We start from the raw sequence: 24,511 nt of genomic DNA on the forward strand, positions 1-24,511 counted from the left end.
CAAAATGTTGTGTCATTATTGAGTAGTGTCTAACCTCGCTCTACAATGCTGATTCACCTTGTTGATGAGTAAATTGTTCCACAGCAATAACATGACATATTTTCATTTGCTTTCTGTTTTTGAATTATTTTCATCAAATAAATATGAGTGAAGCTTTGCTCACACAAAAATTAGGTTTATGTGATAAATATATCTGATTGCCCATAATATATGGAAGTGATGATGTCACATTAAATCCCATATATTTATTTATTTATTTATTTATTCTGTCTTTCTACTGCATGCACTTTCAGTACTTGTGTACTGTTTTTCAAAGTGGTACAGTTTCATAAAATACAAAAGTTAAAGGAAAAGTAATTTAAAAACATATATATGCGCCTGATGATGTCATATTCCCATTGAAAAATTACATATTTGTCACAAATTTGATAGCGTGGACAAAGTTTAACCATGATGCTATCCTTATATTGATTGATCTTATCCCCTGATAATCAGTGTCAAGCAACTATTAATTGTACTATTTGATCCCTATGGTTGAGTGCTAGCTTTAAGTTCTAAAATGACTTTTTGAGCATAATATAAATTTACTATTGTAATTATTATTATAGTTGTTAATTACTTCATCACATAGTTGTTAATTACTTCATCACATTTACAGTTTTGTAATTCGGATTTATATCTGTAAGATACTGTTTTGTGTACAAATTATTTGAATAAAGATACCAAAATATTTGAATACAGTGTTAAAAATACAAACAATTAATATTAGAGTGAAGAGAATAACTATGGAAATAATATACTGCCTACTGTATCAATGTCTTCCTGTACTAACCAGTTATTAACACCTTCCTGTATACAAACACTGGTATTTGCAAGTGTGTGGTTGAGATAGTGCAAAAAAATTAAGGGAAAAAATGTTCATCCTTCTGGGCGGTTATGATGAACGAGTTTCTATCACTAGCTATAGTTGTGTAGGTGTGTTGTTTGTTCAGTACAGTAGTACCATGGGTTTTTTCTTTAATAAGCATGGAACTAGTAGAATATTCACAACGTGTATTCTACAATAGTCCTATACTTATTCAGTTTTCTCAGAATGAAATTTGTTGTACTATCATGCCTGATGAAAATAGTTTTTGGACCACCACCCCTTTCCACATCACAGCTCAATGTGTAATGTGTGTTTAGGTACTGTACTACATATTGTGTTAAGCTTTGGTCATGGTTTAACTAACCGCAGTATTTCTCCATGGTTTTTGGAATTTTTATAGCCTTTTGCAATCAGTATTCTTTTACTGCCACTTGTAGTAAACATAACATTTACAGTACATTGAAACAGCAATGCAGGGATTGGCTCTAAGTAAAAGATTTAATAAATAAAATTACAATATAATACAATATAATAACGGGTAAAACTTTGCCCCATCGGACACCATCACGGTATTTCTAACTCTAGGTTTCAGGGCTTGAATTTACTTATAAATAGTGACTTAAACTACATGGCAAAAACTATCTTCTGTCTGGCACCATCTTGGTATTTTTGAGTCAAGGTTTCAGGGCTGGAATTATACAATTAAAGCCCCTTGGCATTTCATCCTAACTCAAAATACTGTTGCCTCGCTCTTTCCACATACAATGATGTTAAAGTGTTACTGCTAAATAAAATTTGTCTGCTTGGTCTGCTTATAAAAATTAATTATTTTCAACAGAAAATTTTCCTGCAGAATTCAATTAAACACTAAACATTATTTAGCCTAAATGTTTTTCAATTTTCTAATTTTATTAATATATATTGTAAAAAAAAAAAAAAAAAAAACAACTTATAATGCAATTTGTTATGATGTAATCTGGGGGAAAGCTAGATGAAATTTAATGAGATGAGAGTAACGTAGACAATGCCTGTTAGTCATCCACATGATCTATGATTTTGTCAAAGTACCAAGCCAATATAACAAATAGTTTTATGAACAATATGGGAGATAACTGTGAGTCTGTTAATATTGCGTAGATCAATAGATAGCAGACATTAAGGATGATGATCTTATAGTATATCTCAGTTAGCCCTGCCTCTTGGGAAACATCTTCATAACCATATGGATGTCACCAAATACTGTCTTGAAATATTTTTGACAATTTATGTTTTGATATATAAACATATAAATTTATAAACATATATGTAAATTTACGTTTATTTATTAATATATTTTAATAATTTCTTCTTAGCATTCTTTGATTAATAATAGAAATAAATTATTATTGCTGCATATGTATTTATATTTAAATAATTTTTAAATAATATTAATCATTTTGCTGTAAGTTTCTAGAGTATTCAGGAGAGAGGTATTTATGTAAGCTGCATAGAGATTGCTACTTGACGCTTGTTTGCATAGTAGTGTTGTAGTTCTGGCAAGTATCCAATGCGGGTGCGATGTGTGCGTGTCTACTCCCACATTCCCAATCAGAAAACGTCCACATATTAAGTCAGTCGAATTTAGTGAATATGCTGTAACTTAGTTATTTTCTATCATGGAGTTTAAAGAGATTATCTTAAATATTTAACTTAAAGTTTAACCAGTGTTTTATAGTACAGTAGCCCAGTATTTGGGTATTAAAGTTACCATACTGTAGTAATGAAAAATCTAAGCTATAGACCAACCGGCTCTCTCCCCAACACCAGTTGGACACCTTTGCACATTCCTGTACTCCTCCCCCTCTCCCTCCCCCCCAATGTCAATGCTGGATATGGCCCTGTATGGTAGTTTAAGGTACTTTTCGAGTCTAGTTTTTGCTCTTACTATAGATTTCAATGTCATTGTGAACTGAATCACCTTTACGGTGCGTTAAAATGTGTATCTAGTAAAAATTTAATTTATATCTATTTTTTATTTTTTTAAATTTTTTTTTTATATTTCATTTTTATTTATTTATTTATTTATTTATTATTAATGTTTATTTATTTATTTAGTTTTCTTTTCTTTTTGGCCGCGATATGAGTACTGTAAAAACACATTGTGTGAGTATATTCAACCGAGGTTATGCACAGTAACGGAAGATGATGATGATCACGACCATATAGTGTAAAGGATTTTCTTCATTGAAGCACCATTTCACATTTGTTGAAATTGTTAAATTATTATATTAAGTTATTTCCTCGTTGGAGCTTTTAAATCAATATTATTATGTTGCCAACTTACTGAAGAGTGCATGATCCATGTTGACATGTGGTATTAAGACTTAATCAAATGAAAATTAATACTGACGTTGACTTTTGTATACTGCGTAACACACTATCGCAATGCCACCGAACATCACTTGCTGTGGATTTTTTGTGCTTTTTTGACAATTTATAGATTTTAATTATTAGACAAATAATTTGGGACTTAATACTCAGTCTGTGTTGATGCTTTTAATCAGTTCTTCTAGCATCTGACAGGCAGGACATTTAACTAACCTACTAAAAAGATAAAACATACATTTACTCAACTTTAATAAGCTCATTAATATAAATAATTTTAGATATTTTTATGGTAGTATTTTAATTTTTTATCAATCAAGTCATTACCATTATAAGTATATTACTGCTACTAGTGTTAATGTTGTTATTAATCATGTTTTATTGTCTTTGTCATTTATCATAACCATACATTTTGTTAATTGTTTTCTTACTAGTGTGATCGTCTTTTTAATATCATTTATCTTTACGAAATATATACCAATTCAATGTTATATCATATTTTTAATTTTCTTCTATATATTGTATATTATTTTGAAATTATTTGCAAATGACAGGGATAAGTCCTAACAGTTTTTGTAAAAAGTAATATAATTTTATATTTGACCGCTGCCATCTTCTCTCTTTGACCGCTTCATTAGGACACCATTCCGAGGAACTCCGTGTTCAAAGAGGTAAAACAATGTTACGCTTTGTAAATGCTCTAATTGCCTTTGTACAGTATCTGATCTTAAAGCTTTGTATATTAATATTAACTATCACACTCAGATGATATATTTAGATCTGAACTTCTTTCTGAAGAGCATGCAAGCAATCTTATTGAAGGTGGTTTAGTGGATCGTCTGTGATGTGTAAACATTTGTCTCGTGATTTTCACCTGTGATGGTTACTGTATATTACTGTTCATTTGATTTATGTCGATAATTTCATTCAGTAATCTATTTTTAGGGAATTCATTACCTCGATGAAACAAATCTCTTCATATTCCTTATTTGGTTGTTTACAATTGTTTCTTTTTATTATCCATTTAAACATATTTTTATCATGTATTTTTTGGTTAGCCTTTTTACGGAGTTGTCACATTTTGTGAGCCTGAAATATTTTACCAATTATTCTAATTTTATGCAAATAATTTAAATATGTGTAACTTTGAAATTAATATTGCGTACTATTAGTATGTTTCCATGCTTTTCGTTACTGCCTTCAGCAACTTTCTCATTTGATTACACAAAAGAAGTTGCCAGCTAATTTATTGTAGAATTTGTTAGAAGCTGCTTGGATAGCAACGGAAGCCTGGAAGGTTTGTTAAGCTATACTTTTTATATCACGGTTCCAATTACAATAAAGAACTATTAAAATTATGAGGATTTTTAGAGAACATCTTTACAGTAAAGTCAACTAAACTGAACCGGTAGCGATCTCTTGGTCCCTATTTCAATTCCCATCGCTGCTGTCCTTTTATTTCAGCTGGAGTGCTGAAATGCAAGTTATGAAAGTGCACAAGTTATGAGAGTGCAGTGTCTTTCATATGAGATGTTTAATACGTTGATCCCATGTGCATTTATGGCCCACATGCATTTTCCAGGTATACTACCCAATCACCACCAGAAGGACCCCACTCTAAATAAGCCTTCTCCAGACTTTTGTGGGTTATTGTTGGTGTTTAATCCGAATAAATCCATCCCACCATTGGAATATTTATTATTTATTTATTAAAAATTTGTCACTATAAATATAAGTATATATTGGCCAGGGGCGTGACTAGAGATGGCATGGGCTAAAGCCCAACACAAGTGGTCATCTCTAAACCCTGGCCAACAACAATATGGTATTAAAATTTATAAAATAACATATAAAATATAATAAGAAAAAGATAAATATTAAAACATTCACAAGATCAATAAAATAATTAAAAAGAGCAGTTTAAAAAAAAAATACAGTCAACTTGGGAATGGATGTCAGGAGACCATAATGTTAGTGGTGACTTTAGTTATTGCTGTAATATTTTAATGGAGTTGAGTAAAATGATTACAAAACTTCATGTCTGGCTGCCATGAAATGTTTTATTATGAATAAGCAGCCTGAGAATAAGTAAGCGCATGTACATCCATTTTAAAACATTTACTGTATCTTAATTTCACTCTAAATATAGAGAAATCTAAAGACCACATTTAATGCCCAGGGTTCCCAAGTCTCCTGCAGAGTCCCGGGATGGGGTCTTCTGGCGGGAAGGCCTTCTGTGCTCCCGCGAAGAATCTTCCAGAAAATAAACCATCTCTCGTAAATTCATGATATTTGCATATTGTTATAATTATTAATTACTGTATTATCATTTGTATTAGTCAGTGCCATCAGTTATTACCATGCACAGTAATATGTGTAGATGTGTTAAGAAAACTCCTAGATATGGATTCTTCCAAAGTGGGACCCTTGGTTTGGGGGAACTCCAATGCAGCGATGTACAGTAGTTATAGTCGGCGGAGGTGGGCGGGGCCACCCAGCCTTGAAGTTTTCCACCCAGTCTAAAGCTAATTTTCATGGCCTTCCACGCACCTTTATTAACCCACTTTTCCATCCTTAAAATGCACTTGTATTATCTAGAGTTTACCAATGTTATCACACACCCACCATCAAAATGTCTATCCCCACCCTTAGTTTTCATTAGCTACAACCCTACAATGGTACAGTATGTGCATTATGTGAGAGGAGAGCGGAAATGCAAGGAGATATAGGGATTTTACAAATATCCATGCTAAAAAAAGATTTTTTTTAAAATGTAGCCATACCCACTTACTCTTTAATAATCCCAAAATCCTTGAATTTGTATTATTGTTTTGAAAATTCAAATGTTTTGTATGATTTTAGACTAAAACTGCAGCTTGGAAGGCAAGTAGTAACCAAGCAAACTTTGGAGCTAAGCTTAAGCTATTATAAAATATAGTGATGATATTATAATGCAAAGACAAATATTGCATAGTACTACAATACTACCAGTTTCAGTTTCAAAATCTATGATTTTTAGTGTGTATATTACATATATAGCCTTGACGTCAAGTTGTTCATCCATGTGCAATTGGCCTATTATTGCGATTTTGACTTACAAAGAACATCGTATCACTAAGGCGCACATTTGTATTTTAAACTGTTGATGCGATTAGCAGAATTAATTGTATTAATTATTTACAGCAAGTAAATTTTTGGATCCTAGTGAGTGTATGAAAATTTCGAATCTCTTTCCGTTTTGCAATGCATAATTTAGCTTGTCATAACATGCTTGATGTAGTGGAAAACTCGGCTGTTTTAATAAAAACATAAAATATATTTTAACAAGTGTTTGTTTTTGGTTTTACAATTGTTGTTGCTTAAATTTTGTTAACATTTATCCTTAATTTTATCATTAGTTATTATTATATCATTTTTATAGTAATGTTTGTTATTTGTATCTATATCTGTTATATTAATTTTAAATTATGTAGTAGTATGATGTATTAACAAGTCTTAATATTTGTTATTGTTTTTGTTTGTTTTTTAAATGTTGTCATTAACATCATATCCTAATTTTTATCATTACTTATTGTTATTAATTGTTATCACTTTCATAATTATTTTTATTATTTGAATCTGTATCTAATTATTTATTTATAGTTTGATGTATTAATTATTATGTTATACTTATACTGTAATTATATTGGTCTCTTCAATTTTCAAGTATATTCTTTATTATGGTATAATATTTTCATAAATATTATTGTTAATTAGAATTTAAAAATTAATTATGTCAACAATTAAATCAGATTCAGATGCACTAATGTAAATGTGGTATGATATAGTACTAACTTTTTGCATAATATTGATGATATATTATAGTGACAGAATGATAGTCATTACAAATGTCAAATAGTCCATTATAAGCTTATGCAGACTGTGACCCCTGACCTTATTATTAGCAGACAGGTGTACAGTACACACTTTTTGACTACATCACAAATATTGCACATTATAACAGAGACTACATCGCTTTAAGCATGACAAATATGACATTATATCTTGTATGGTAATTACATCTGCAGGAGTCATTATAAAATACATTATGCTTATTTGGCTGTTGTGTTATTAATATTTTATTTTCCGTTTCATAATTTATATTCACTATGAGATGTGGTTTCTATTCAGTGTGTTTTTTTCTTCAAAGCTATAGGAAGTTGCGGCATATACAATAACCTTTTACCTTGACCTCTTGAACTTAGGTCATTAAACCACTAAGCTGCCCGGCATTTCCTTATTAGGATGTAACATTTATTGAACGTTAAAAAAGTAATAAGGTGGCATTTGAATTGGGAATCCTTACGGAATAGAATTCACCTGGGATTAATACATTACATTTCCATCTTCCTGGTAACTGTGAATGTTTAATTTAGTACTCATTTTAGATATTTAAACATTAGCAAAAGCTGGATTGAACTATAATTTTAAGATTGAAACCATTAATAAAAACAAGATTAAATAAATTAAAAAGGAAATACATTGTACAAAACAAAATTGATTTGCGATTAAAAAATGCGCCTGTTTACAATGAGTGTCCCCAAGGAGGGGTGTGCCAAAGAAGGGGTTTTACTCTTCGGAAACTGAAATGTTCTAATTCTATAAAAAAAATCTAATAAATATTAATGGATACTTTATCAAAAGGGTTTTTTCCTCAGTTTGTAGCCTTGTGATGTAAACTTGTTTCATGGGTATGCATTATTACCATTGTTATTATTTTGTTTTGTATTTATTATGTCAAAGATATGAGAGAGACATGACACATTTGCTAGCAGCAGTGATGCATACCATTTAGCATTGTGGGAGTATACAGTACTAGAGGATATGCACAGTACCGGAAGATGATGAGATAATGGACTTTAACTGTATTAACAGATTATATATTACACTATCTCATATTCCTGCCTCTATTTGTAACATGGTTTTAAATGCTCAAAATGAGATTGTTAATGAATTAAATGTCACACCATGGGTACTGGAATAGTTTATTGATATTCAATTATTTGCAGAATATAAGTGGATTACCATAGAATGTTATTGCACTCGTGTTTTTGGAAATAGCGATTCTCTGGAATTCTCACTTTACCATGATAGTTTTTCTCTCAAATTATTAAAAGGATAATTTTAGTAATCTTAAAAATAAGAACTCAGATTCCTATAAACACAAGAATGTGCATTTTTTTAAGTTCCTTTTTATGAGTACTGGCAATGAAATATGAACTTTATCTGCCTTCTAAAAATGTAAATTTCTGAACTTGGGATTCTTGATTGGCTGTTTCAGTGTGTAGCATACATACTCAGTGGCCATATATAGTATGCATTGATAATACTGTACATCAACAAGTGTTGCAATTATAATACTGATTTTGCATATTGTTCTCATCTTAAATGCTTGACTTTTATTATTGCTATAATACTTTCACTTCGTTAAACCTTTACCAGGTATTTTTCATGCGACTCGCATCAAAGGTAGGCCTGGATAAACTTGTGTACATAATCTTAATCTTACAATGTACAAACCATAAGAATTGTATTCCTTAGTATCCATATATCTGCATGAAAAATAATGCTGAATTTTATTTTTTTACACAGTTTAATCATGGAGCTATAATATAGAGATTAATCAAGTTGGATATTTAAAGGAAATAATTTTACAACTAGGGCCTCTGCAAGGTCCCAGAATAAAAATCTCTGGTATCCAGCTTTTTGCCTAGAATTATGGCCCAAAACTGTGCTTCTAGAGTATGAGGGATTCGCAATCAAAATAACGAAGTACTTGGATAGGCAAAATAATATTTTTAGTCCCGACGACCATCATGGCTGATCGGATGATGGGGTCCAGGCCTTTCTGACAGGGTAAATTGTATCCCAACCCCCGCCCCCATTGGTGCAGGTACTGCTTCTTTCCCAGTGGTGGGGTGGGTCCAGTCAAAAAGGGGTCCTGTGAAGGATTCAATGGAAAGATACATTAAAATATTTTTAAAATATGTTTTTATTGGCAATATATAAAAAAAAACCCAAAAAAACCCAGTATACTGTCTAGTATATAGGAAAAACTCAAAGTACTAATTAGTTGAATTAAGCAGATATAAAAAAAATTTAGCCTACATTAATGACTAGCAATATAAATATCAAGATAAAAAGAAACACTGTAAAATTACTTTAACATTACATTTAATAATAATTTAAATGGCAGTACAGGTTGTCAAAGATCTCTATGAAATAAATGCATTGTTAAGAATCATAGAAAATTCTTTTTTTTTCTTGAAAATGATCTTTAAAGCGATATTAATGTATTCCCAGAAACTAAAGCAAAATACAGTATATGGTGATAAAATTCCAGTCTTTTAAAACTAAATACAAAGCCTTTGACACCAAATAAGCTCTTAATAAATTCCTGTGATATGGTTGCTTAGTCACCACCTATACATTAGCTTTAGAATATTCTAGTAGTCTTTTACAGAATTTCTGGTTATTCTTCCATATTTAAAAGCAAATCCCTCGTCTGTTACTGTATATCGGTTTAACAAATAAAGCTGTACATTAGCAATGTAATTATATGTTTAGGTCGACAAATAAATTACTAATTAACTTCATTAAAATGGTAAAATATTAACATAAATGTATTGGTGAATGTCATAAAGCCAAATAAATAGCCTGTTATTTTTTTACTTGTTACTTATGAAATGTCTTATTCTAGCTCCATGGTTCATAGTGTACATATGATATATGTTTATTTAAAATGTATGGAGTTTGCATTGTAAATATGAATATTTAACCAGAATGCATTTGATTTTATTCAGAAGTTTGTTTATTTAATAACATAATATTATATTAGAAAACAAATATATTTATGTATTAAAGTCATGCATTCTCTACAGCATGACAGTGCTATTAAGACTGTTTTGGTATAGAACATACTTGAGTAACTATTGTACCTCAACATTTGCTTTATGAGCATCTCTGTGTTGTTTATGAACTTCCTACTTTTGCTTCGTGAGCATTCCTTCTTTGCTTTCCAAGCATCCTATTTTTTCACATCATGAGCATCTTGTTTTGCGTCATGATTATCTCCTTTTGATGACTGTCATTTTCCCTCATCCCACCATCCCACTTTACTTCAGGAGTACACATTTTGGTTTATGAGCATCTTCCTTTGCTTCATGAGCCCCTCATCTACTTTTGCTTCATGGGCAACCCTACGTTTGCTTCAAGAGCATTTTCGTAATGGCATCTACTTTTGCTTTCTACTTAGGTTAAAAAAAAATCCTCTCTTCATAAATTTATGAGCACTTTTATTCCTTTCTTACATTATTTCAAAGTATATTATAATAAATTCTTTTCAACTAATAACAACTTAAAAAAGTATTAAAACAAAATTAAAACAACAATTGTTAGGTTATAATGGTTGACCATGTTTCTATATTATTAGGCTAAACACCCCTTTCATCCAAGCCTTCGTATCTAATATAATGACCCTTTCTCTGATGTTTCCTGTACATTAACATACTTTTCAGTGTTGCATCCAATTTGCTGGTGTTTTTTTTTTTTTTTTTTTTTTTTTTTTGGTAGAGATGTCTTGGTGTTTAATCTAGATGTGAAATCATTGCTCTGTGTGTTGACTGATACTGTTATTTTACCCCTGGCTATTCTACTTTTTGACAATTTCATTTTCGTATGAATAACATACAGTATCATCTCACATTACTTTGACATCTCATATGGGAGCAAAATTAAAGAACATTTTGCCATGAGAATAAGAATAATCTGATACATGGTTCAAGTTAAAATGGATTGATCTGTTAATATTTGACCTATATTATAATTCTCAAATATATTATTAATTGAAATCAATAGTAAAATAAATTACATAGTTTGCAGTATAGTCACCATGTTTATTGTGAGTAGCGTCTCACTTTAAATGATTAGTATGAGCAAAAAGTAAATAAAATAATTTATGACAGTAAATAACTATTTTTAATGATTTCAATATAAAACCTCTTAAAAACTATGAATTGTTTTTACTATAGAGTACAATTAGTGCATTTATTTTTATAACAGGTGGCAACAGCATTTAAAATATTTTCTCATTAAATATGAGTCACTGACGTTAATCTGAAATGCACTTAAAGTCTTATTACTCATTTCATTGTCTTAATGTTACAGAAAAAATCCCCGAGTAGTTAATATGTATGCACAGTATACACTTGTGGACAAAGATAGTAGAAAAATGATTAATGTGAAAAATTGGGAATTAACCACTCCCTGGGTAAAGTCAAAATCTCATTTCGAATGTTTATTTTCTATACATGAAAAATTGCTAATGTATTAATTAACTATAATAAGCCGTATAATTTCACATAAAAAAATTAAAATATGATAAATAAAGTAAACATATAAATAGATTTTGTATTTCACCTCTAAATAAAAATATCGTGAAGTGAACTTAAATATATAAACCCAATTTAAAGCATCAGATTAAGAATAAGTGAATAGAATATGAAGAAACTATATTGCCATGTATATGATCATGCTCAACAGATGTATTCATGTCATTAATAAAATTATCAGATTATTTTCCTTTCATTTTCTATGTGAAAACATTTTTCCAATTTAAAAAAAAACAAAACTTTGAATTCCTTTTCAGATAATAAATATTCTGGACTATAAATGAAATGTTAATTGTCATATTTAAATTTCACAATAGCATAAACTGTATATCTATCAATAAAACCAATAGTATCTATATAGGTGTTAGCATGATATTGACATTTAGATATCTTATTGATGTTGAGTTTTTAATTGTACCACATCATTTGCATGTAGTTGTCTTCACTGTGATCCTTGCATTGAGTACATCTAAAACATGTGGTATCCTTCCAATGTTCGTGCTGAAATGATTTAGCATCTTTTGGTACGCTGAGAGCAATGACTGTGTACCATACTTGATTTCTATCTCAGTATGCCGAGTGGAATGACTGAATGATTTCTATCGTACGATGAATGCAATGATAGAAATGATTTCAGTAAACAATCTTCAGTACATTATATGTGCAATCAAGGAGGTATTAGGTGCAATGTGTTGGTGTGCATAAAGTGATTTCTATCTCAGCTAGGCGAGTGAAACATTGATGTACAGAGAAACCTCTGTATAGTGCAATGACTTGATATTGATTATAGGTATCAACTTACTTCCTCATAGCGGTTCAGTTATTTATTAATTTATGCGCTAATCTAATTATGTATTTATTTGTTACAAGATATGTTAATGACTATGCACTGCCCTCTTATGGTCTGCTGGTACTGCCAACAAATAATGATTATAATAATGATTCAGAATCGGATTCATTTTATTCATCATATAAAAGCAATATGAAATTATTGTCTGAGAATAGGTTAGATAAAAAGGCTCAAAACATACATATTAAAATATAAGAAATACGTTAAAGTGTGATGATGATGATTTAAATGATGATGACAATAAGGATGATGAAAGAATGATGATGGTAACTCATTATGCCTATAAAAGTAAAGCCATATTATTTTTTTCAAACCCTATCTCTATTTATTATGTAACAATAATTGAAAATTATTACAGTAAGTCACCGACAATAATATTTATAACCTTGATTGGTATTAAATATTTTAAAAATTATAAATATAAATAATTCCAGAAATCTTTACATGAATTTCTTAAAAATTTACATAATTTATTAGCCATTATACAACTGGTAAAACTTTAATGTGTATTTAAATTTATTCTTACTTTTACTTGGTCTTAATATTTTCTTGAACAATTTTTATTAGATGCAGTTGCACAGTCAGCAAGGGCAGCTGGGATGAGATCAAATGATGCGTCCAGGTACGCGGATAAATTAGTACAACGAACAAATTCTGAAAGCGGTGATAGTACTACATCTAGGGACAGCTTCATCATCGGCGAGAGGGTGATCGTTGGTGGGGATAAGCATGGATATATACAGTTTTTGGGTGAGACCAGGTTTGCCTCAGGCCAGTGGGCTGGTTGTGTATTGGATGAGGCCGTGGGAAAGAATGATGGCTCTGTTAACGGTGTGCGGTACTTTCAGTGCGAGCCTAAAAAGGGCGTGTTTGTTAAACCTGAAAAACTTGTACGAGAAAAGGGCAAAGCTAAAGCTAGGCCCAACGTGATACCTAACACACCACGTATGGGGACACGAGCCTCCTCAAGCAGGTCTCTTAGTAAGTTACCTACGACAGCTGCTCAGGCTGCGGCAATGAGCACGCCAACAAAGGAAACACAACCAGAACATATGGGACTTAAGGTAATTTGCTTTAATAAAAATGATTAATTTTTTTTTATTATTCATAAATCATTCAAAATCATTTATATTGATTTTCATTTAATTACCATTTTAACATTTTTTATGGTGTTGTTGCTGTTCTAAAACATCTGAGGAAGAACCTCTGAAGTGAAGGGAAGATTTTGGTGAAGCCTGGACCACCACATTTTTTGAAGTACCCTTGTTTAGAGCAAACTCGGCAAATAATAAAATTAATTTAAAATTGTACATACACTAGTAACCTAGCCAGCAGTTGTTTTCATACCTTGCCAGAGGACATTTGTGACATTATAAAGAATAGTATCATCAAGTTTCTAAGTCAAATTCGAAAATGGGAGAGCGCTCAGAAAATATAACCATCAGAATACTATTTACTCTCTGCTACTACCATTTATATGCTATCGGAAAGCAGGCTTTTAAAGTAAAAGAAAATGTTTAAACCTATAAATTCAAGATTCAAGGAAAAGAAAAAAAATATATATATACTTGCCCCATGTTTCTCCACACCATAAGTAAAGCTTTTCGTATTAATTATCTGCACTGGCTGGAACCCCGCTTGCAAATGCTTGGATCCATTCCAAAATTTCTTATGATTTAGAAAAAAGCTTATTCATGGTTGCATGTAACAGCAAATTTACCCATATGTTAAATATTAATATACAGTATTTAGTTAGTGAATAAACACATATTATTAATTACAAATCCACTGCATACAAAGCATTTATCTTTCAACAAGTCTCTTTATTACTGGCAATCACAATATTTGCCTAAATGGCTCAAAGCTATGAGCATTTCCGTTCCATTCTTTGTGCATCATACAGCACGTTAAAATCTAATGTCGTATTAAATTGCTTCAAGGTTGGAGATCGTGTTCTTGTAAGCGGTACAAAGCTTGGTACATTGCGGTACATAGGGACAACAGAATTTGCAAAAGGCGACTGGGCAGGTGTGGAGTTAGATGACGAGCAGGGTAAAAATAATGGTGCTGTCGCAGGAACAAGGTAAAGATGATTGATTAATTGATTGATGGATTGATTAATAGATTGACAGATTGATAGATTAACTGATTGATGGATTGATTGATTGATAATGATTGACATTTGATGAATTCTGGTATAGATAATACAATATTGTGAGGTCGCATTCAATTTCCTGTTTTTAAACTTTAATCTGTGTGTAAGCTCTGAAAATTTGATGTTTGATTAATTGATGCATGGATCAATCAATCAATCAACTGATGGATCTATTGATAATGAATCTCCTTTACTAGTTGCTGGTCCATTATATGTAAACATATTATTTCTATTATGAGATAAATTTTCTACATTTTTAAAATGTTATAAGCTCGGTTTATAAACTATGTTAATGAAATGTTTGCTCTCTGTTTGGTTTCCACAAATTGAGGCTCAAAATACTCAACACCATCACCTAAATGTAAAGTCTATTTTACATCGGTAACCATTAAAAGGTGGTGCAGCAATTATTGGATTAATTACACATAAAATTTACTGTCATCTTTAGGAAACCTGTTATTTGAATGGTTATTTTAATGGCTTTACCAGAACTTCATCGTGTATTTTATATTGATGGTTTTTCTCTCACTTCAGATATTTTCAGTGCAAACCAAAACATGGTTTATTCGCACCTGTCCACAAGGTCACAAAGGTGCGCGGAACGGGTGCCAAAACCAATGACGGTGTTATGATGCGGGACAAACGCAGCAATAGTAACAGCTCCATCAGCTCAATCGGTTCAACGTCAAGCTTATCTCGTAGCCTTGCGAGATCCTCAGTAACAGATCCCAGCTCCCCACGAGTTGTGGAAACCCCGCGTAAACTTGGTTCGCAGGTGAGAGATTTCCACAGATTTGTTGTTTTTTTTCACTGATGCATGGCTTATCATACTTATTTTGAAGGAATTAACCAAGCTCTTTGTATCATTTTTGTTTTTAATATTGTTCACAAAAAAAAATTTATTTCATACTGCTTCATTTCTAACACAATCTTTCTTCTCCCTTAAAGCATAAACAAGAATTTGTCCTTTCTCTGATTTATTGATAGACTCATTCACTCAAGTTTATTTAAAACCAGTTCAGCTTTTTCTTGGTGTTTTTATTTCATAGATTTAAATATTTTTTTTATTTCAAGCCTTTTTTTTATTTTAGACATTGAGTACTCAAGATTACTCATACAAAAGTTCTTTGGTGTTGTAATATTATTTTATGTTTTCTTCATTCCAAGATTATTGTTTTCCTTCTATTTTCTGTTTTAATTTCAATGTGCACATGTGGTTTATTGTGTTCTTTATCAGGACGACTTAGATTCAGAATCTGGCGCATCAGCCAATGCTTTTCCTGAGCCCATTGCCGTTGTAACTTCTTCATCAACCACCACCACCAGTTCTAGTCCAATGCTCGACGATCAGGTATGAATATTCACCATCTGAATATTCATGTAAATGTTTATCATCATATAAACACATACTAGCATAGAACCACTGTAAGACATTTTATGCATACATATAGATACATGAATGAATCCATACATGGAGATACATGAATGCATCCATACATGGAGATACATGAATGCCTTTAATATGATACAGTACATGAATGCTTCTAATGAGATACATGAATTCTTACACACATGGAGATACATGAATCTATCCATACATGGGGATATATGAATGTATCCATACATGGAGGTACGTGAATGCATCCATTCATGCAGATAAATGAATGCATTTTAATTTTACATGGAGATATATGAATGCATCCATACATGGCGATACATGAATGCATCCATACATGGAGATAATGAATGCATCCATACATTGAGATACATGAATGCATCTTTACATGAAGATACATGAATGCATCCGTACATGGACATTCATAAATACCTTCATCTGAGATATATGAATGCGTACACACATGGAGGTACATAAATGTCTCCACACACATATGAATGTCTCCATACATGGGGATACATGGATGCTTCCAATGAATGCCTTCATCTATGCATATATGAAAATACATAAATGTGTCCATACATTTACTGTAGATATATGAATTTCTTCATATATACATGGAAATACATGAGTACCTCCATCTATATTATACATGAAGATAAAAGAATGCCTCTCTACATGCATACATGGAAGTTCATGAATGTGTCCATATATGCATACTTGGGAACACATGAAGTTCTCATACATTTTATATATATATATATAAAGATTAATGTCTCCATACAGCCATATATACAAACATGCATCATTCAAACTACCATACAAATGCTTATACAGTAGTTCTGCTATACATTCTGATATAGTACAGGCATGCATGCATATTCACAACCATACATTCTTATATACAACATGCATATTTTAGTACATACATGCATCTGCTAGCTTGATATGTAGATAATTATAATATGTGTACAGGATATGATTTGACTTATTCTTAGTGGATAATGCCAGTGGATCCTAACATAGGTATTTAATAGCGAAATTATAGAGTGATTACTTGATGGTGCTGAAGTGTTAAGTGAAACTAATATAATATAGAAATTTAACATTTTTTGATGGAAAATTTTTAATATGCATATTGGTGTATTAATATGGTTTTATATAATAATAATCTACAACTTATAATGTGCAAATTCCAAACATATTGTTGAATAGTTTATAATTTGACCCAAATTTTTAAAATTTTATTATGAATCAATGAATATACATATATAAATAATTAAGAATTCTTAAAAAGATTAATTATAATCAGTGACTCAGAATCATAAGGATTATGAATTATAATTAATTCAATTAATAATTCTAGAAAGTAGAGGAAGAGAAAATTAAATAGTTATTAAATAATAAACAAATACAAAAATCAGTCTTTAAGGCCTATATGGAAACATAATATGTATAGGCAATGAGTATATAGTTTGTATTTTATAATGCTTTGGTTAACCAACAATAATTATGTAAAAACATATACCAGTATTCAAGAAAATTTAAAGAACAAGTGTAAGTTTTATAGAAAGAAAAATTTTCTTTTGAAAGTTCGAATTTATTAATTGAACTTAATCGTAGAACTAGATTGCACTAACATAGTTAAAATATTATTTATCACATGAGATGAACATAAGCAACAACATCAACATAATAAGATCTTGCTTCTAGACTAGATTACAAGTTGGATGGTTGAGAGGTGAGGCATCGCCTTAGATTATTAGGCCATGGGTTCAATAACGTTCCAAACACAATTATATTCCAAATGCTAACATACATAATTACTTTTCATTTTTATAATTAATAACATAATCTTCGTGAACAACCTAAACTGTCAAACACATATGAACGATAATAATATTTCAGCCATAATCCTACTGACCTTAACATAACCAGATGCTGCTACAATAAATTTCATAATTTAAACATGATTTTCCTCCCAAATAATAAATCCTCAGTGGCATATCTAGGAGTCCTGAAATGTTGTTGGAGGGTGGGGGTGGAGCCTGATGTAGGGGTACAAAGTTTAAGTGGGACAGGCTCAATGATTAGGTAAGGGGTGCTATCTTGCAAATTAAGGTGATTTGAAGTGTTTATTAACTACTTGAGCTTTTTTGTTTTTGCTTTGAATATTTTCAATAGGGGAATATTTTTGGGGGTATCCACCTGTGTACCCCTAGATATGCCACCGTTGCTCCTACCTTCCTCCCCATCCTCCAACATCCCAGATACATGAAGCAGGCAGAAAAAACCTACGTATAACGTCTTAAACTGTCATTTTGCTTTTTTTGCCTCCCTGGAACGATGGTGGTGTATTCACAATCTTTTCTTCACGGCATGGGTGCATTAATTCTCATTTTTTTTACTGCAAACATTTTGCAATTATTTCAACACCTAATCATTTATTTTGATCCAAACTGTATACAATAATTTTTATGATTGATTAGTGCACTAATCAAGGATATACGCATGAGCGATTTTGTTTCATGGTGTGGTTATTTAAAATTTTGTTATGCTGCTTTCTTGGTTATTTGATTGAGCATTTTGGTTGCTTGGTTTAAAAAAAAATTGTTCTTAATATTCTTTGTATGAAAAAAAGTGCTTGGCATTGTATGGAAATAGTTTTTATTATTATGATTTTGCTGCATCTGAATAATTATTACTGTATATTTAATTACTGACTTTCGAAGGAATTTGCTGAATGATTGTAGATTAATATATATTTGATTATGGGTATTTCCAGTATACATGATGATGATAATGATAGTAGTGATGTTTGTGATGCTGATAATGATGAGTAATATGACAGTGTTGATGTTCATGATGCTGTCATCATAGTTATGATAATGTTGATGATAACGAAAACAATTTTGTTAGCCATGTTAGTGTAGAAGGTGATAATGATGGTGTTGATAATGATAATGAAGATGAGGATATTGTTTGAAGGTTTGCATGGTGAAGTAATAATATATATTAATGCTTGAGGTACACCACATAGATAGTTCTTAAAAGAACTGGTGGTGGTTGAGAATGTCTCGATGTTTCGATGGAGTTTGATCATCTTCAGGAGAATAATATATAATAATCATATATTATTCTCCTGAAGATGATTGAAGCAACTCAATCGAAACGTCGAGACATTCTCATCCAACAACAGTTCTTTTCAGAATTATCTATGTGGTATACTGCAACATGATGAGGATGTCGATGTCGATTATGATAATGAAGATGATGATGAGGATGACGATAATGAAGATGATGATAATGATAAGGAGTAACAAAGACAAAAAATGGTGGTAATGATGATGATAGTTAAGAGATGATTATGATGATGATATTGATGATGATAATGATGATTTCTGATGAAAGGCAGATGATGATTAGAATGAAGCTGATGATGATAATAAAAAGGATTAAAACAAAGATAATGAAGAGGAAGATGGTGATACTGAACAGGATAACGATACCATGATAATAAAGATCAAGAAATAAATAATATTCGTGATGATGTTGCTTAGCAATTATAGTGAAAGAAGAAAATTGATTAGAAATAAATAATATACTATTGGCTTAAGTTGATGGTGTTTACAAAGGGGATTGTTATGATGGTGTTGATGACACTAGAAATACAATAATGATGAAAATTGCAATCAAGAATAAAGTAAAAAATCCAAAGCAATACGTACTGCACTTGTAATGCATTGTTCAGTACTTGCTGGAACAAAATTTAACCTATTTTTTCTTATTATTAACATTCATACATAATCTATTTAATACCTATACTAATATTATTGATTCATATTGATGCTTCACAATTAACATAACTGAATTGTAATAAAAGTTACATAAAATTATATTATTTATTATAATAATTATATATTTGATCAATGCTGTGTATAATATAATAAAATTATTGAATTGAAACAAAATCACCATCTTGTCAGTTTTATGCAAAACATATCCCCATGGCTGCATTTGTTGAGGTAAGGTGCAAACTTACTCAACATTATCTGCACCTCAAATGATGAATTCTTTCTTCCTATTGGAATTCTTAAATTCTGGATTCTTAAAAATTGAAATGACATACAAATACTTTATAAATTTTATTATAAATTCTTATCGATGGATCTTTATCATCTTTACTGTCCTTGACAATGTGGTACGGTTTTGCATTTGGTTGCGATTTCAGCATTACCGGGTAGGTCTAAATGCTATACTATTACAATCACTGTCTCATGTATTTACATTCACTATATTTTTTCTTGAATGTTTCATCAGGCCAGATATGTATGTCGCCCCAATATCAATATTAAATATTTATTATTTGAATTAAAATATTAATATTGATGAAATTCTTTAAATTCTAGTAAAAAATAGAACAAAAAAATTTTTAAGAAAAATTATTCAAAATTATTTTTGTTGTTGTTGAGAAACAAAATCATAAGTTATCAATAAATAAAAAAATATTATTATTTGGTTACATTAAAAAATATATATAATAGGTATTATATATAGAATATCCCATCATTATATATTTGGCCTATTGTTTGTAGTGTTACAGTGCATTTCTTACAATAGAAGCATGGTGAACATTATTCTTGTGTGTTTTGATTGGTGCATTTGTTTGTCTCGTAACTTTTGATTGGACGTTGTGTGCTATCTTAACCTTAACAGGTGGAGTTGGAACTAGCTGCTTTACGAACCCAGCATGAGAAGGTATCTACTACACTGGCACAGATCTACACACTGTTTAATATTATTATACAATTTATCAACGACATAATTATCAACATTTTTATTTCATTTTTGTTTTCAAAAACTGTTACATTTATAGAAATACATTGATGATTGTATTTATGTTCTTTATGTTACATTTCTTAAGCATATGTTTTTTTTCTTAATTTTCTATAAGTAAAATACTTGAATGTGGTTTGTATACATATTTGTTATCTTGTGTTAGAACGTGTAACTTGTGTTATATATGTTATATGGATTGTTAATTGCATTTTGGAAAGTGCTTTAAATGGTTTGTATATCTGCCCAAACATTATTTGACAAACATTTTTTTCTCCTTGTATAAGAATAGAATGTCTGTTATTCTTTAATTTGTTTTTACTCCATACTAATATATATATATATAAATTTTCATTTTATTAGATATATTTTTAACTAAGCATGTATTTCGGTATACCTCAAAGAAATATCTAGTGTATTAACTGTCTATTCTGAAAATTTACACCATATTTGTAATTTTTAGGTCTGCTGTGAATGGTTGTTCAAATAGTAATATATCTCAACCCTTCAGAATATGTTCGATTTTTATAATCTTTTTCTATAGTACATAAGCATCACATTAATTTAGAGTACAGAATGTTTGTGCATGGTAGTTGATTTATAAATACAGACACCAGTAAACATTACTTGACACATTATAGCAAACATGTAAACATTACCATATATAATATATGTAAACAAACAACTATTATTCAAAATAAGTTTACCAAATAATATTTATTAAATATTTACTAAAAAAAGTTATTCTAATTTTTGGATGAATAATATAAATAGGTTATGATTGTTAGAATGGCACCATAAATAGATGGATCGATTGATTGATTGAATTATTGATTGATTGATTGAAATAATTTGATTTATTATGGTAAAGATATTCTCTGTTTTTTTAATTAGTTTTTGATATTAAACAAGGCACATTACACTAAAGGTTAATTAACAGGGTTATCCACCTAACTGAATATTAATTAATACATAACATATTTGCTCAAATATGATAATCTCTCTTAAACTTTATTTGTTTATTCTATTATTTAATAATAAATCTGCAAGAGACGTGACTTACTTTGGTATATTAACCCCAATAAACATACTCCTCACGGTTGTTATAATAATTCTTATTAAAAATCTATTCATTTTATTATATGATGTTTTTAGAAATTAATGAACTACACTAATTATAATGAACACTACCTAATTTGGGACATTAACACAGATAATAATCCCTGTCTTAATCACTGATCCTCATAAAGATTCTCTAATTCCTTCCAATCCTAAAATAATTAGTTTTAAATTAAGTGAGCATGTGATGAATTATTGTGATGTGTTTGACAGTTCGTTCGGGAAAGCATGGAGGAGATAGACTCCCTTAAGTACCTTGTGGAAACCGCGGACAAGGAAAAGGTGGAACTTTTGCAAGAGTTAGAAGCACAAAAAAGGTAGAATATATTACTCTCTATTTATTCAAATAAATGCCCCACTTCGAATAAACACCCCCCTCTGGAGCCTCATTTGGAATAAGCGCTTGCCTTGTACAGAATAAACACCCCAAGATGTTTTTTTCCTCGAATAAATTCCCCCTCCCCCCCTAAATGACTAATGTAAACAAATCTAATGGAAGCAACATCATTCTGAAAACATTCTATTAATGTTATACTCCAGTAAATTTCATTTTTCTAACCTAGTTGTGATTAATAAGTCTTCATGATCACGGTAATTATGTTTTGTAGTATCAGATTTACAGTGAGATTAAGGGGCGTTTATCCGAGTATATACGTATCTATTTTGTTATACCAAAAATGAAATGCCTCCCTTGAATAAACTTCTCCCTCAGATGAACACCCCTCAAAAACCCTTCTCAGCAATAAACTCCACGAGGTGTTTATCCAAATAAATAAGGTATTCCATTTTTGAATCCGAGTTCAAGATTCAACTTTAATAAATCCACAACGTCATGTAAGCTATTTATATCTTTTCATTTCGGCCCTCCACATGTCTAAAAGGTCAAGAAAAATGAAATCACAATTTTAGCCTTCACAGTACTTGCATTCACAAATAGAATGAACATTATTTGTGTTTTGTGATAAGCTATATTATTTGTCTATATGTTTTAATAACCATTGATAATACACAGGCTGATAATAAAGGCTGATCGAACCAGGGACCTACACTCACAATTGTTTACAACCAGTTATGTGACTTTTCTGCTGAAAAACCCTTCATGTTCCTGTATAATACTGTAAAAGTGAAATATAGAAATCAAATTGAATGTAAATGTAGTTTTAGTATCTTATAATGTCTATGCATTTGTGATGTTATTTTCAGGAAAGTGGATGATCTTCAGTTTAGAATTGAGGAAGCTACAATAGACACTTCAGACCTCAAGGTTGGTTTCAGTATTCATACAGTTGGTTAGATAACAAACAGCACACACTCAAGTCATGAAAAGTACTGGGTAGGCAGGGAAAGTGATTGGTTCGTTTGTGCAGACACTACCTCATTGTACCACAAATGGCTTGCCAATGTGTTTTAGGATATCTTGAAGAACAACAACCTTCCACTTTATATTGACATGACAGCCTAATCTATAGAAGTGTTAGAATGAGGTAAAAGTGCATAAAAGCCATTACATGTACTCATTCTACACAGCAGGAATAAGAAATTGTAATATGAGGCATCTGAGGTACAATATCTATAGCATTTATATATTATGTATTATGTAAACAAGTTAAAAATGTTTTCATAGATGTTTTTTGCTTATATTTCAACAATTGAAGTATAGAATTAAAATATTATGATGAATAATACAACACAATACATTACCAAGAAGGAGTGTATAATGGACATACAAAAGAATATCCATTTACAAGGCATTATATATTTACACATTTAATATTGATAATTTGATAAATGTCTTGTATCATTTTCAAAGAGGCGATTTCACAAATAGTAATAACTCCTCAGTAGAAACAAGTTTTAACCAGGTTTGGGTGAAAACAAATCCATATACACCATTTCAAGATATCGCAGAGAACCTCTAAACATTTTGGAAGAAAAAAAGCCTTTGTCAAAACCTTCAAAAGTTATTACCTGATTCTTCCACCAAACAATTTGCTCATTTTCTTATTTTTTAGGAGGAAAACCAGGAAGAACTTGTGAGGTTAAAAGAACTAGAGGATAGATTATTAGAGGAGAATCAACGCAATAGGAAGCTTCAGCAAGAGATTGATGAACTTGTAGTGAGTAAAACTTACAAACAACTTCTAGATTGGTGGACAGTGTACTGTATATACAGTACTTTGATTTTGTCCACCAGTTGTTTAAGTTAGTCATTGTCATCATCATCATTGCCGTTGTCATCATCATTGCCGCTGTCATCTTCATCTCCTTCCCTTCTTTTTCCCTTCTCATCATTATCAACAACATATCTTTATTATTTACTTCTTCGTCATCATCTCCATCATAGCCAACACAACATCGTCAAAACATTATCAACGTCATCTTCATCATCATTACCACCATCATCGTCACCATGCACCACCATCACCACCTCCACAACAGCCACTAACATCATCATCCTTGAATTTTTCTTTTAAGTAAATTTAGTCTTTAAATT

The 24,511-nt window shown here is 30.7% G+C and overlaps 1 protein-coding gene across 12 annotated transcripts in view; it reads left to right on the forward strand.

The window, feature by feature from the left end:
• The window catches only part of LOC117105268 (CAP-Gly domain-containing linker protein 1-like), a 71,475-nt gene that overhangs the window by 17,804 nt on the left and 29,160 nt on the right, over positions 1–24,511 (forward strand). For 3 of the 12 annotated variants that reach the window (XM_033246363.1, XM_033246364.1, XM_033246369.1), the window contains 10 exons: positions 3,871–3,903; positions 8,714–8,740; positions 13,079–13,575; positions 14,452–14,594; positions 15,201–15,441; positions 15,904–16,017; positions 20,779–20,820; positions 22,231–22,334; positions 23,221–23,281; positions 24,030–24,134. In XM_033246363.1, coding sequence (XP_033102254.1) covers positions 3,871–3,903; positions 8,714–8,740; positions 13,079–13,575; positions 14,452–14,594; positions 15,201–15,441; positions 15,904–16,017; positions 20,779–20,820; positions 22,231–22,334; positions 23,221–23,281; positions 24,030–24,134 — 1,367 coding nt within the window. Of the gene's footprint in view, positions 1–3,870; positions 3,904–8,713; positions 8,741–13,078; positions 13,576–14,451; positions 14,595–15,200; positions 15,442–15,903; positions 16,018–20,293; positions 20,303–20,778; positions 20,821–22,230; positions 22,335–23,220; positions 23,282–24,029; positions 24,135–24,511 lie in introns of all 12 variants that reach the window. The other 9 variants (XM_033246366.1, XM_033246372.1, XM_033246370.1 and 6 more) reach the window with 7 other exon arrangements.

This window comes from Anneissia japonica, unplaced genomic scaffold, assembly GCF_011630105.1.
Source record: "Anneissia japonica isolate Jap-2015-1 unplaced genomic scaffold, ASM1163010v1 scaffold287726_len2788222_cov184, whole genome shotgun sequence".
NCBI classification, from domain to species: Eukaryota; Metazoa; Echinodermata; class Crinoidea; order Comatulida; family Comatulidae; genus Anneissia; species Anneissia japonica.